The sequence below is a fragment of the Canis aureus genome, chromosome 21 (assembly GCF_053574225.1).
Source record: "Canis aureus isolate CA01 chromosome 21, VMU_Caureus_v.1.0, whole genome shotgun sequence".
NCBI classification, from domain to species: Eukaryota; Metazoa; Chordata; class Mammalia; order Carnivora; family Canidae; genus Canis; species Canis aureus.
Genome location: NC_135631.1, coordinates 21,530,368 through 21,543,490, shown reverse-complemented (window position 1 = coordinate 21,543,490; position 13,123 = coordinate 21,530,368). Strand labels below are relative to the sequence as shown.

At 43.3% G+C, this 13,123-nt stretch overlaps 1 protein-coding gene across 4 annotated transcripts in view; it reads right to left on the bottom strand.

Moving 5' to 3' along the window:
* The window catches only part of TCP11L1 (t-complex 11 like 1), a 38,876-nt gene that overhangs the window by 9,864 nt on the left and 15,889 nt on the right, over window positions 1–13,123 (bottom strand). For all 4 annotated transcript variants that reach the window (XM_077863521.1, XM_077863520.1, XM_077863522.1 and 1 more), the window contains exons 4-7: window positions 12,873–12,993; window positions 11,313–11,533; window positions 5,149–5,285; window positions 2,957–3,153 (exon numbers count right to left, since the gene is read on the bottom strand). In XM_077863521.1, coding sequence (XP_077719647.1) covers window positions 2,957–3,153; window positions 5,149–5,285; window positions 11,313–11,533; window positions 12,873–12,993 — 676 coding nt within the window. The remainder of the gene's footprint in view (window positions 1–2,956; window positions 3,154–5,148; window positions 5,286–11,312; window positions 11,534–12,872; window positions 12,994–13,123) is intronic.

Sequence of the window (13,123 nt, the reverse complement as noted above, 5' to 3'; positions counted from 1 at the left end):
CCTCACTGAAATCTCTGCTCATGCAAATTTCTTCAACCCTCTGAGCCCTCTATGAAGTGAGGACTCCTGCTTCACAGGGCTGTCTTTGGGATGGAAGACCAGGGATAGAAAGTGGGCTAGCAGAGCCAATACTCGATAACTAGGAGTTGTATCATTAGACAGGAAAGAGTAATGAGGTAGGAAGGGAGCCGAGAGACCAACTCATCCCAGTTGGTCCAGGGCTGTGCTGGCTTTAAAACTGGAACTCCCGAGTCCTGCGAACACTTCCCCCACCAAGGCCTGGGCAAAGCAGCCAGCCAGTCACCCCAGCCAGAGCACCTGGAGGGAAGGAGGGGAGAAGCTGCTTGAAGGGAGAGCCTAAGTTATTCACCTTGGTGTCCCCCTCAGTATCTAGCACAAAGGAGGCCCTAAGAAGTGGTAAGTGAATAAAGAACATGAAAAAGAAATGGTAAGTAGGAAAAGGAGGAATGACAAATAACAAGCCAAAGCCTCCCGAAAGCAGGGAGTGAACTTCCACCACTGCATCCCCGGTGCTAGACACCTGTGGGTCCCACCAGGCCAAAGCACCCCCATGGGCGGCCGTTGGAGGGGTGGTGGGTGGGGTTAGGGAAAGAGCACTAGAAAAGCTGAGGAGTTATGCCTTCTGATCAGAGTTTTTACAGGTGAACCAAATAAATGTTAAGGACCAGTCTTGCTATAAGAAACTGACACACCAAAGCAAGACATTAACAATTCAGGGTCTTAGCCCAGAATTCTTCTCCAGGAATAAAAACTACCTTTGAAGATTCAGGATCCTCTATTGTTCAACAGAGATGCTGTGGCAGACTGAGCCTCTCCCTTGACTCCGCTCTGTTACCCAGCAGCATCCCAGCTTTGCTCAAGACTGGAGTTTAGGATACACAAGATTTCCAACGATCAATCCTGAGGGTAGATATCCATGTCCAAGGAAAACACCATCTCCCCCACAGCTGTATTTTAAGATACGTCAGTCTGCAAACTGCCCTCCAGGAGAGAACATGCCACTCTTCAGAAAGGAATCCTCCCTCCCCCACCAACCCTCAACACAACACCCTCTTTAAAGCTTCCTTTGGCACAAAACAGGGAATTCAGGGGCAAGAGGAAAGCCTTAGGCTTATAGTGTCTTGAAAGGAAAAATCAGGAACTTAGATGAGAAAGATTCAGAGAAGTAGCAGGTTCTGAGGCTAGAGATAAAAAGCCTGAGTGCCCTCAAAACTGAGGTGATGGTTTACACACCAAGCCAGCACGCTGCAGACAAGATGACCGCAATCCCTTGTTAGTCATCTTCTTAACGGGCCACTGAGTCAGAGGTACTTATTGTGAAGAAGTTTTACTTTTTTTTTTTAATGCTCTATGCGGAATGGGAAACTATTATTTAGATAAAACTGAAAAGCAACATCACTGTCATGGTTTTAATCGAGTTGTGTAAAACAGTCCAGCAGCTCAGCAGCACAAACCGGAAGCCCCACACGCTGCTGGGGGATGGGAATGGGATGGGGCCACTGGGGGAGACTGCCTGGCAGCCCTTCCAGGTGTTACACTTAGAGCCACCACGTGACCCCGTAATTCTCATCCTTGGTATTTACCCAGGAGAACTGAAGACATGTGCCCCCACAAACACCTGCACACATATGCTCAGAGCAGCACAATTCACAACAGCCACAACGTGGAAACAACCAAAATGTCCATCAACTGAAGAATGAATCAACAAGATGTGGTACAGCCATACTCTGGAATATTGGTCAGCCTTAAAAAGAAAACGCTGACACACAACATGGATGAGCCTTGAAGACAATCTGCTGAGTGATGTAACCCAGACACAAAAGGACAAATGCTGTAGGATTCCAGCCTCTGAGGCACCCAGAGCAGTCAGATCCAGAGACACAAAGTAGAATGCTGGTTGCCAGGGGCTGTAGGGAAGGAGGAATGAGGTGTGTTTAAAGGCATTAAGTATTTAAAGATTTTGAATTTGTGAAGATGGAAAAGTTCTGGAGAAGGATAGTGGTGATGGTGGCACAATCATGAGAACATCCTTAATGCCACTGAACTGTACATTTAAAGATGGTAAATTTGGGGGTACCCGGCTGGCTCAGCTGGTGCAACATGTGACTCTTGATCTCGGGGTTGTGAGTATGAGCCCCTGGCTGGGTGTAGAGCCTACTTTTAAAAAATTAAAAAAAAGAAAAAAGGATGGTAAATTTTGTATTATGTTTTTCTTTTCTTTTTCTTTTTTTAAGATTTTATTTATTTATGATAGTCACACAGAGAGAGAGAGAGAGAGAGAGGCAGAGACATAGGCAGAGGGAGAAGCAGGCTCCATGCACCGGGAGCCTGACGTGGGATTCGATCCCAGGTCTCCAGGATCGCGCCCTGGGCCAAAGGCAGGCGCTAAACCGCTGCGTCACCCAGGGATCCCCATATTATGTTTTTCACAGTAAAAAAGACTCTGCCTGTGTCTCTGCCTCCCTCTCTCTCTCTGTGTCTCTCATGAATAAATAAAATCTTTTAATAAAAAAATAAAAATGAAAATAAATGAAGTATTGATACATGCTACAATATGGATGAACATGATGCTTAGTCAAAGAAGCCAGACACAAAAGGTCAATATGGTAGGCTCCCATTTATAGGAAACGTCCAGAGTAGGCAAATCCACGGAGACAGGAAGCAGATTAGTGGTTGCCAAGGGGGAAGAGAGGGAGGAAAGGGTAGTGACTGCTAATGGGCACAGGGTTTCTTTTTGGTGTGATGAAAATGTTTTGAAATTAAATTGTGGTAATGGCTCTGTAACTGTAAATAGACTAAAAACCCACTGAATTGTTCAATTTAAAAGGGGAGATTTTCTGGTAAGAGAGCTGTATAGTAACAAAAGTATTATTATTTTTTTAAAGTTCTGCAGCACAAAAAGAAATGAGTGGTTAGACTGCTCTGGAGCACCTACTTCGGGGAAAGGTTTCTGCAGGTGGTCCCATTTCAGAAGCTTCAGGTAGGCATAATTCTGGACAGCCACAGGATTTGGCATGGGACTATCCTCAGAGCCAGTGGCCCCTCCCCCAGCTGGCAGAGCATTTTTATACTTCTGATTCATAAGGTCATCTGCGGCTTCTTCCAGCCATTGGGTGACAAAGTCCAGGGAATCTGTGAAAAACAAGGCTGTGAACATTACTATGACACTCAGGAGGGAGGCTTCTCGGAATGACTTTAAGGAAGATCATCCTGAAGGTGTGCTATATATAAATATATATATAGCATATGGACTTTGGAATCAAATAAAACTCAGTTTAAATCACAGTATTGCCAATTACTAGCTAAGGATTATCAGATTCCTAACAAAGAGATGTACAATACCACCTCATTGGCAGTTCTGGGGATTAAACAAGATAGTGAATACAAAGCACGTAGCCAGGCCTTGCTCCCTCCTGATGGTTCAACAGACCACCCTCTTCACTCCCACCCGGACCACCGCAGGAGACCAGGCTGGGAGCTCTGAGGACTCTAGCTCAGTGAGATGCAGAAATTCTTGCCCAGAGACAGATGGGATGAGACACTGGTGACAGTTTCCCAGTGTAAAATATCCTCCACACTGAAAAGGAGGCCCTTCCCTTGTCTGGATCTTAGCCTCCCAGCAAGCCGGTTTGCTTTCAGCCTCATAGGGGGTGAGCTCTGGCACCCATACGACGTGTCTTCGGAGGCATCTGGAGCACTGTCAACAGGAGCTCAAGTGTCTTTCATCTGCCCTCATGCGCTCCCTCCTTTTCTAAGCTGAGAAACACACCATGGATTCTGAGGAGCATAAGAGAAAGATGAGGTTTTTTAATCCACATTATGGGAGCAGGTCTCAGAACTGGTCCCTCTGACAGGTCCCAGAACGTGCTGCAGCTCTGCTGGCGAAGGCCACCTTCCAACCAAGTGGGCGGCCAATGGCATGGTAGGTGTCCACTTTTCACCGCTGCAGGACGCACCTCCGCCAGCACACTGGTGGCACGGACGTCCTGCTGGGCAGCCATACCGGCCCTTTAGCCTTCTGTAGGCAGCACACTCCATAGTCCACCTGCTTTTACATATGAGGAGGAAGTCTGAGAGCAACTGGCTTGGGGAGTGCAGCAGTGGCTCCTCTGCTGCACCCGGGCTGTTGGCACTTGACTCTCCCATTGAGGCTCTTCCGTCGCAAGCCTGAAGGCCTCCTCAAAGGCAGGACAACACCAGTTGAGAAAGTGAACGCAGTGGTCAATCAGTTCTGGTCAAAAATTTCTCAAGATCAATTTCCACATCTGTAAAATGGGGTTAAAATGATAGGGTCTCCCTCGTAGGCTTCTGGTGTGAGGTTACAAATGATAATGCACATGCAGCCCTGGCACATGCCTCGTGTGCAGCATCAGCCCATCTTCTCCTGGTACTGTTTCTTCTACTCCGCTCTTTCCTGACCCCTCCTGGACCACCTTGGCTTTCTCTGTCTGCGGCTGCATGAACACCTGCTCTGGGTGCAGCATTAATAGCTATTCTGGTCAGGCAACAGGATCTAAAAAGAGATTGCCATTTTCATTTTGGAGTTGCCAAAGTTAGAGTCTAAGTGGAACTCGTAATAAATTGGATCCAGAGACTCTAATTTACCCAGAACATCAACTGTCAATGCAGAACCCCCCTAAAAACACCCTAGAAATGCAACCCAGGTTTGGATTCTATGATCCTGTTTTCCTGAAGCTGTCTGAGAGGCTTACGAAAATGAGACTTCTGGGTATAAAACCACAAGGATTTTCTGCAATATAAAATGGAGGCAAAGTAAAATTCCTCATTTACCTCAGAGAGAGGGGCAAGTGAATTAAACAGTCACAAGAAGTTTGTCATGTTTTAAAAAATCAAGGCCAAGCATACGATTTACCCCAAACTGGGGTTTTCATCAAAAACCCATTTAATTTAAGACCTCTTTGTTCTTTTAAATTTCTATTCTTATATTCTACTTGTTTCTCTTGCTTGTCCATTGTCAAGTCCAAAGTCTTGTGCTTTTTGGTCTTGAAATTAGAACGCTCTCAAACAGAATTTTAGCTTTGTTTTGAAAACGGTATAGTTGTGCAACAAACTACAGCCCTGAAATGGAAAAACAGAGTGCAGGACACCATAAAGCATTAGACGTACTTGGCTGCTTCTCCAAAAGCTGCTGAAACTTCTTCCTTTCATATTCAACTGATTGCTGCATGAGATGCGGCCTAATGCTAGTGACAGCAAAGTTCGCCATGTCCACTTTCATTAGGTCCAACACAGAAAAAATTGCCCTGCGAGAAAGGGGAGAAAAGCATTTAGAACTGGGCACTTGTAAAGGAAGTGCTGTTTTGAGGAATGAGGGGAACAGATTTAGAAAGGCTTTCCATCTCAGAGAGGGCAGCAAATTGGAAAATTCTAAGAGTGTAGATTAAGAAAAACAAATTTAGAGGGGGTACCTGGCTGGATCAGCATGCAACTCTTGACCCCGGGGTCATTGATTATGAGCCCCACACTGGGCATAAAGATTACCTAACAAAAAATAAATACCAAATAACTTTTTTTTAAAAAAAGAAAAATTTAGAAAACACAAAAATTTAAATAATGGATTAAAAAGACTGCAAATTTTTAAGCTGCCTTCTGTCCCCACTCCTCCACACCATACCTCCAAGAAAACACAGCTCCCTCACTGCCTGTCTAGGCTAGAACTCATTCCTCGGCACTGGGTCAGCGCTCCTGGAAGCCACAAAAGAAGGACAACCAGGACCCCGGGTCAAGGACAGAGAGCTGGCCACCCAGTCTCTACTCTCATACAGGTTAATTCACTCTCCTAGGAAAGAAAGAATATGAACTCTCTTTTCTCATCTCCTCCTCTCCCAGGCTCTGTTTCAGGGCATGTTTTCTGTTCTAGTTTTGTGGCAGTTAACTACAAGTCCACACTCTGAATGTACCCAATGGGCAGACCTGACTCGATACTAAGGATCCCTTCAGTCCTGCCCATCATGTACCATAACCACTCTCTCCAGGGGCTGGGAGCTGCTAAGTGACCTACTTGCAGGAGGTGATTGAGAACCCAAGGTACAGGCTTGGGTGTGGCCCCACATGGAAGGAAGAACAGGGTCAAATGTCCTCTGAGTCTCCTGACACCCTCTGGGACTGACCAAACACCGTATGATGCAATGACCATACGTGTGAGTGAGTTTATTACGGAAAAGATACACAGTCTGAGGAACAATTCATGGCCTCTCCCCTGCCATCCTGTCCATGTCCCCAATACATGGGACAGCCCACTTCTCCAGGGGACATTCTGCGTCTTCTCTCTGAACGTTCCTTAGCAGTTCCCCAAATCCACCTACTGCAGACCAGAGACTGTTGGACACTGCCAACTGGCAGCCGCGGACTGGAGTAGCCCACAAACACATTTGTGCTCACAAAGTGTTTTTAAAAACCTCCATTTTCAGCTTTTCCTGAAAAATCAAAAGATCTGACAACAGGGGCCCACATTCCATCATGGCCACAATCAGCTGCCTCCCTTTCAACAGTGGGTGGACTCCCACTTTGCCAGGCTCCCAATCCTTTCTCTTCCTAGTAGGAATTTGATTTAGGTTGAGTTTGTGGCAAGCTATCTCCCTAGGGGACTCACTTCCTAGGAACTCCTCACGTGTCCTTATTAGAAGCTCTTACTATTTCTCACATCCAGCACCATGCCTAGCACATAACAGATGCTCGATAAGAGTCTGTTGAATAAATAAATCAATATTTAGGAGTTGTTTGCTTTTTGTTCTTTTTTTTTTTTTTTAAGATTTTATTTTTAAGTAATCTCCATACCCAACAGGGGGCTTGAACTCATGACTCTGAGATTAAGAGTCACACACTCTATGGACTGAGCCAGCCAGGTGCCCCTTTTTGGGAGATCTTTTCAAAGCTTTCTAAACCCTGAGGTAACTTCACAATGCAGAGTATTTTTGATGTACCAAATCCTTATATAATATCAAGAAAGCTGAACCTGAAAGGAACTTTTGGGAAAGCAATTTGGCAACATGCAATGAGAGTCTTAAAACTGTTCCTATCCTCTGACACAGTAATACTATTTAAGAACTTATAGTTAGGAAACAACCTAAAATATAGAAAAAAGTTGGGGATCCCTGGGTGGCTCAGCGCTTTTGCGCCTGCCTTTGGCCCAGGGCGTGATCCTGGAGTCCCGGGATCGAGTCCCACGTCAGGCTCCCAGCATGGAGCCTGTTTCTGCCTTTCTCTCTATCATAAATAAATAAAAATAAATCTTTCAAAAAAAAAAAAAAGAAAAAAGAAAAAAGTTTTGTGCACAAAGATGTTCATGGCAGGATTAAATGGTAAATAATTATAAGTCCTCCAACTGTCCATGTTAATAGAGTAATAGTCAACTATATTTATGCAAATGAGTATTTTGCAGCCACTGCAAATGCTTATGGGGAGTTTTAAAAAATAAGTTGGGGGCAGCCCCGGTGGCTCAGCGGTTTAGCGCCACCTGCAGCCCAGGGCGTGATCCTGGAGACCCTGGATTGAGTCCCACGTCAGGCTCCCTGCATGGAGCCTGCTTCTCTCTCTGCCTGTGTCTCCGCCTCTCTCTGTCTCTATGAATAAATAAATAAAATCTTTAAAAATAAGTAAGTAAATAAATAAATTAATTAATTAATTAAAAGTTGGTTATAAAAAGGATCCTGTGGTGCTGGAACTGTCCACTATCTTGAATGCAGTGGTGAATACACAAACTTAAACAAGGGATGAAGTTATATAAAAATTAATATACATGCACACAAATGCATACAAGTGAAACTGGAAATCTAAGTGAGATCACTGGATTGTATCAAGGTCAATATTCTAGTTGTGATACACTATAGTTTTGCAAAATGTTAGTTTTAGGAGATACTGGATAAAGTGTACTGTATTATTTCTCAAAACTTCACATGAATGTAAAATTATCTCAATGACACTTTCAATTAGAAAAAAAGTGAAATGATTAGGGTATAATGTTCATAGAAAAAGGCCTATCATGCCCACCAGGAGGTCTTCTTAGATTCAATTGAACATTTGGGCTCACGAGACTACCATAAGCCACAGTCTGGCATCATCTATTCACACAGATGGCCAACAAGGCAGCATCAAGCATTCCTCTTCAGCATGTTACAGTATCAGCCAAGAGCAGACAGATATGTGGGAGCCACCTGGCTTACAAGCCTCATATGCTAATAGGTTTTGTAATAATTCTATGGCATGGCTTCTAGTATCTCCACTAGGGCCATGACCGGTTATAAAAGCTACTACCCTAAAGGATATCCAAGTATGGTGTCCCATCCAGTACTTATAGTTCATTATCATTTCTTTTAGACCAGATGCAATTTATCAATCAGAGATCACTTTCCCAATAAGCAATGTTGTATGGTAGCATTTTGATACATAACACCTTTATCTGTTTATAGAAAAACAGAGCTAAGCAGTTATCCAAAAGTCAAATTCTCAGACAGTGTTGTGTCAATCCTTCCTCAATAATACTAACATAAAAATTATACAAATTTGGGGCACCTGGCTGGCTCAGTCTGTAAAGCACACAACTCTTTTAAGATTTTATTTATTTGAGTGGGTGGGGGATGGGGTAACTGGGTAACAGGCATTAAGGAGGGCACTTGAGGGATGAACACTAGGTGTTACACCATATGTTGGCAAACTGAATTTAAATTAAAAAAAAAAAAAAAAAAGATGGGAGGGCAGCCCAGGTGGCTCAGCGGTTTAGTGCCACCTTCAGCCCAGGGCGTGATCCTGGAGACCCGGGATTGAGTCCCATGTCGGGCTCCCTGCATGGAGCCTGCTTCTCCCTCTGCCTGTATCTCTGCCTCTCTCTCCCTCTCTCTGTGTATCTCATGAATAAATAAATAAAATCTTTAAAAAAAAAAAAAGAATCACACACTCTAGTAACTGAATCAGTCAGGTGCCTCTGTTTTTTGATTACATAGAAGAATGTCACATTCTTGAGAGATACCTGCTCATTTAAGGCTAAAATGTCACAATGTCTGGAGGCATTAGTTGCTTGGCATCTGGGTGGCATAGTTGGTTGGGCATTTGATTCTTAATTTTAGCTTAGGTCACGATCTCAGGGTCATGAGATTGAGCCCTGTGTTGGGCTCTGCGCTAAGTGTGGAGCCTGCTTGAGATTCTGTCTCGCTCCCCCTCCTATCCCTCCTCCACCATGCTCTCTCTTTCTCTCTCAAATAAATAAAGCCTTAAAACAATGAATATATGAGTGTAAAGGATATATATCTGTGTAAAGGATATATGAGTATTAACTGCACTGTTTTTACAACTTTTCTGTAAGTTTGGTATTTTTCTAAATAAATTGCTGAGGGGGGCCTTTCTGCCCCTGGATGCCACCGAGTAAGCTTCGTTAAAATCTCCCCTCCCATTGCCATCATGTCTAAGTCAAAGTCTCCCAAAGAGCCTGAGCAGTTGTGGAAGCTCTTCATCGGAGGTTTGAGCTTTGAAACAACTGATGAAAGACTGAGGAGCCATTCTGAGCAATGGGGGATGCTTAGGGACTGTGTGGTAATGAGAGATCCAAACACCAAGCGCTCCAGAGGCTTTGGGTTTGTCATGAGTGCCACCGTGAAGGAGGTGGAAACAGCCATGAATACAAGGCCACACAAGGTGGATGGAAGAGTGTGGAACCAAAGAGGGCTGTCTCAAGAGAAGATTCTCAAAGACCTGGTGCTCACTTAGCTGTGAAAAAGATTTTTGTTGGTGGCATTAAAGAAGACACTGAAGAACATCATCTAAGAGATTATTTTGAACAGTATGGGAAAACTGAAGTGATTGAGATCATGACTGACCAAGGCAGTGGCAAAAAGAGAGGTTTTGCTTTTGTGACATTTGATGACCATGACTCAGTAGACAAGATTGTCATTCAAAAATACCATACTGTGAATGGCCACAACTGTGAAGTAAGCAAAGCCCTATCAGGGGGATCCCTGGGTGGCTCAGCGGTTTGGCTCCTGCCTTTGGTCCAGGGCGTGAACCTGGAGACTGTGGGATCGAGTCTCACGTTGGGCTCCTTGCATGGAGCCTGCTTCTCCCTCTGCCTGTGTCTCTGCCTCTCTCTCTCTCTGTGTCTTTCATGAATAAATAAAATCTTTAAAAAAAAAAAAAAAAAAGGAAAGGAAAGCTCTATCAAAGCAAGAGATGGCTAGTGCATCATCCAGCCAAAGAGGCCGAAGTGGTTCTGGAAACTTTGGTAGTGGTCGTGGAGGTGGTTTTAGTGGGAATGACAACTTTGGTCGCGGAGGGACCTTCAGTGGTTGAGGTGGTTTCGGTGGCAGTCGAGGTGGTGGTGGATACGGTGGCAGTGGGGATGGCTATAACGGATTTGGTAATGATGGAAGCAACTTTGGAGGTGGTGGAAGCTATAACGATTTTGGCAATTACAACAATCAATCCTCAAATTTTGGACCCATGAAAGGAGGAAATTTTGGAGGCAGAAGCTCTGGCCCCTATGGTGGTGGAGGCCAATACTTTGCCAAGCCACGAAACCAAGGTGGCTATGGTGGTTCCAGCAGCAGCAGCAGCTATGGCACTGGCAGAAGGTTTTAATTACTGCCAAGAAACAAAGCTTAGCAGGAGAGGAGAGCCAGAGAAGTGACAGGGAAGCTACAGGTTACAACAGAGTTGTGAACTCAGCCAAGCACAGTGGTGGCAGGGCCTAGCTGCTACAAAGAAGACATGTTTTAGACAATACTCATGTGTATGGGCAAAAAACTCGGGGACAGTATTTGTGACTAACTGTATAACAGGTTATTTTAGTTTCTGCTCTGTGGAAAGTGTAAAGCATTCCAACAAGGGTTTTAATGTAGGGTTTTTTTTTTTTTTTTTGCACCCATGCTGTTGATTGCTAAATGTAATAGTCTGATTGTGATGCTGAATAAATGTGTCTTAAAAAAAAAAAGTTGAGGGGGGGAAAACATAACAAAATCAACATGATTAACAGTGATTTTGCCTTTAGATGGTAAACTTATGGGTGATTTTTTTCCTTCTTTTGACTTTTCTATATTTTATAAAGTGTTTGCTTTTTTAATTTTTAATTCATGAATATCTATACTTGAAGAAGTCTAAATTTGAAAACAGGCTCTGATTGAGCCCTGCATACGTGCTCAGTGGGGAGTCTGCTTGAGATTCTCTCTCTCTCTCTCTCCCTCTGCCCCTCCTCACACTAAGATGAATAAGTAAATTTAAAAAAAAAAAAGAAAAGAGGCTCTGTATTTTAAGCACACTAAAGGCAATTAACACAATTCCCATACCTGAAAAGGGGCACAATTTCCTTAATGTCCTTTAGTTTCTTGACTTCCTCATCTCGAGCAGGTGCACACAGGGTCCCCATCATGCCAATAATGAATTCTGCCAGCTTTGAAATGTCTAAGGCCCCATTCTCTGCTTCTTGCTTTATCAGATCCAGATCCAAGACCTCTGTTATCTGGTTTCTCAGTCTAGTGTGACCAGGCAGCAAGAAAGATAAGAGTGTCTACAAGAGAGCATAATCAAGTTTAATCAAAGTTTCTTAGACATCACTTTTGAATATATGCAAAGGAATTTACAATTACCCAAATAAGGGCTTATCAATTGTTACTGTAACACAATTGTTACTGTGATACATATTTTAACTTCTAACTTAACAAATCTACAGAAAATATGTTTACGAATCATTTCTTTATTTTTAAAGTAGGCTCTACACCCAACATGGGGCTCGAACTCACAATTCTGAGATGAAGAATCACATGCTCTACTGACTGAGCCATGGACACATTTCTTCTTTGATACTACTGCTAAAGATATTTGCAAAAAGAATCTTAACTTCCATTTAATGCCTTCTCTATCCCACAGACCGAAATCACTTTTTGGCCATTTTTTTTTTTTTTTTTTTTAAGAAGGATCTTTTGAATTTTTTTTTTTTTATTTTTTATTTATTTATGATAGTCACACACAGAGAGAGAGAGAAGCAGAGACATAGGCAGAGGGAGAAGCAGGCTCCATGTACCGGGAGCCCGACGTGGGATTTGATCCCCGGTCTCCAGGATCACGCCCCGGGCCAAAGGCAGGCGCTAAACCGCTGCGCCACCCAGGGATCCCACTTTTTGGCCATTATATACTGAATATATCCACACCTATTAAAATTTTAAAAAATCACCAATACTGTAAAGTAATTTTTTTTCTTTAAATAATTCTGTCTTAAAAAATATAAGCCTCCAGCAGTGCCTGGATGGCATCCGACTCTTGGTTTTGGCTGGTCATGAATTCAGGGTCATGAGACTAAGCCCCATGTTCGGCTCCATGCTCAGTACAGAGTCTACTTGAGATTCTCCTCCCCCTCTCCTTCTGACCCTGCCCCTGTGCATGTGTGTGCACACTCTCTCTCAAAATAAATAATTTTTTTAAAGATAAATTTTATTAGAGAGAGAGAAAGAGAGCATGCACATAAAAGCAAACATGAACAGGGAGAGGGGTAGAGGGAAAAGCAGACTCTACACTGAGCATGGAGCCAGACGTGGGGCTTGATCCCAGAACTGACTGAGTCACCAACGCACCTCTAAATAAATCTATATAAATACACACACACACACACACACACACACACACACACGTACATACATACCTTCATTTACAAAGTAAAGCCTTCAGGTTATCATAGCTTATTTCAAATTTTAATAAGGGCATAGAGGCAAAAATAGTTATTAATCCACATTTTAGGAAGAACTTTAACTTCTCAATCCTTCTATTTCTTTCAAGTCTTTGGCACAATAACACAGAGAGTTTGAATACTCATAACACACTAGAAAAGCACCACAATTTGCTCTTTGCCTCACCTCTTTGATTTCTCCAACAAGTTTGATGGCATGGTCATATGTTGGAGGGTCTTCACTTAGCTGGACACTCAAGCAATCCCAAAAAGCTTTATGTACAATCTCCTTTACTCTCTTCTCCAAGCTGGAAACAAATGAAAAAAGAAAAAACAAAATATTTAAGCCTCAAATCACCTTTAAAAGCACAAATTCTATGGGTTTAGGTTGAGAAAATTTTAAAATAATTTGGATGAACATCAGAAAGATGTCCCAAA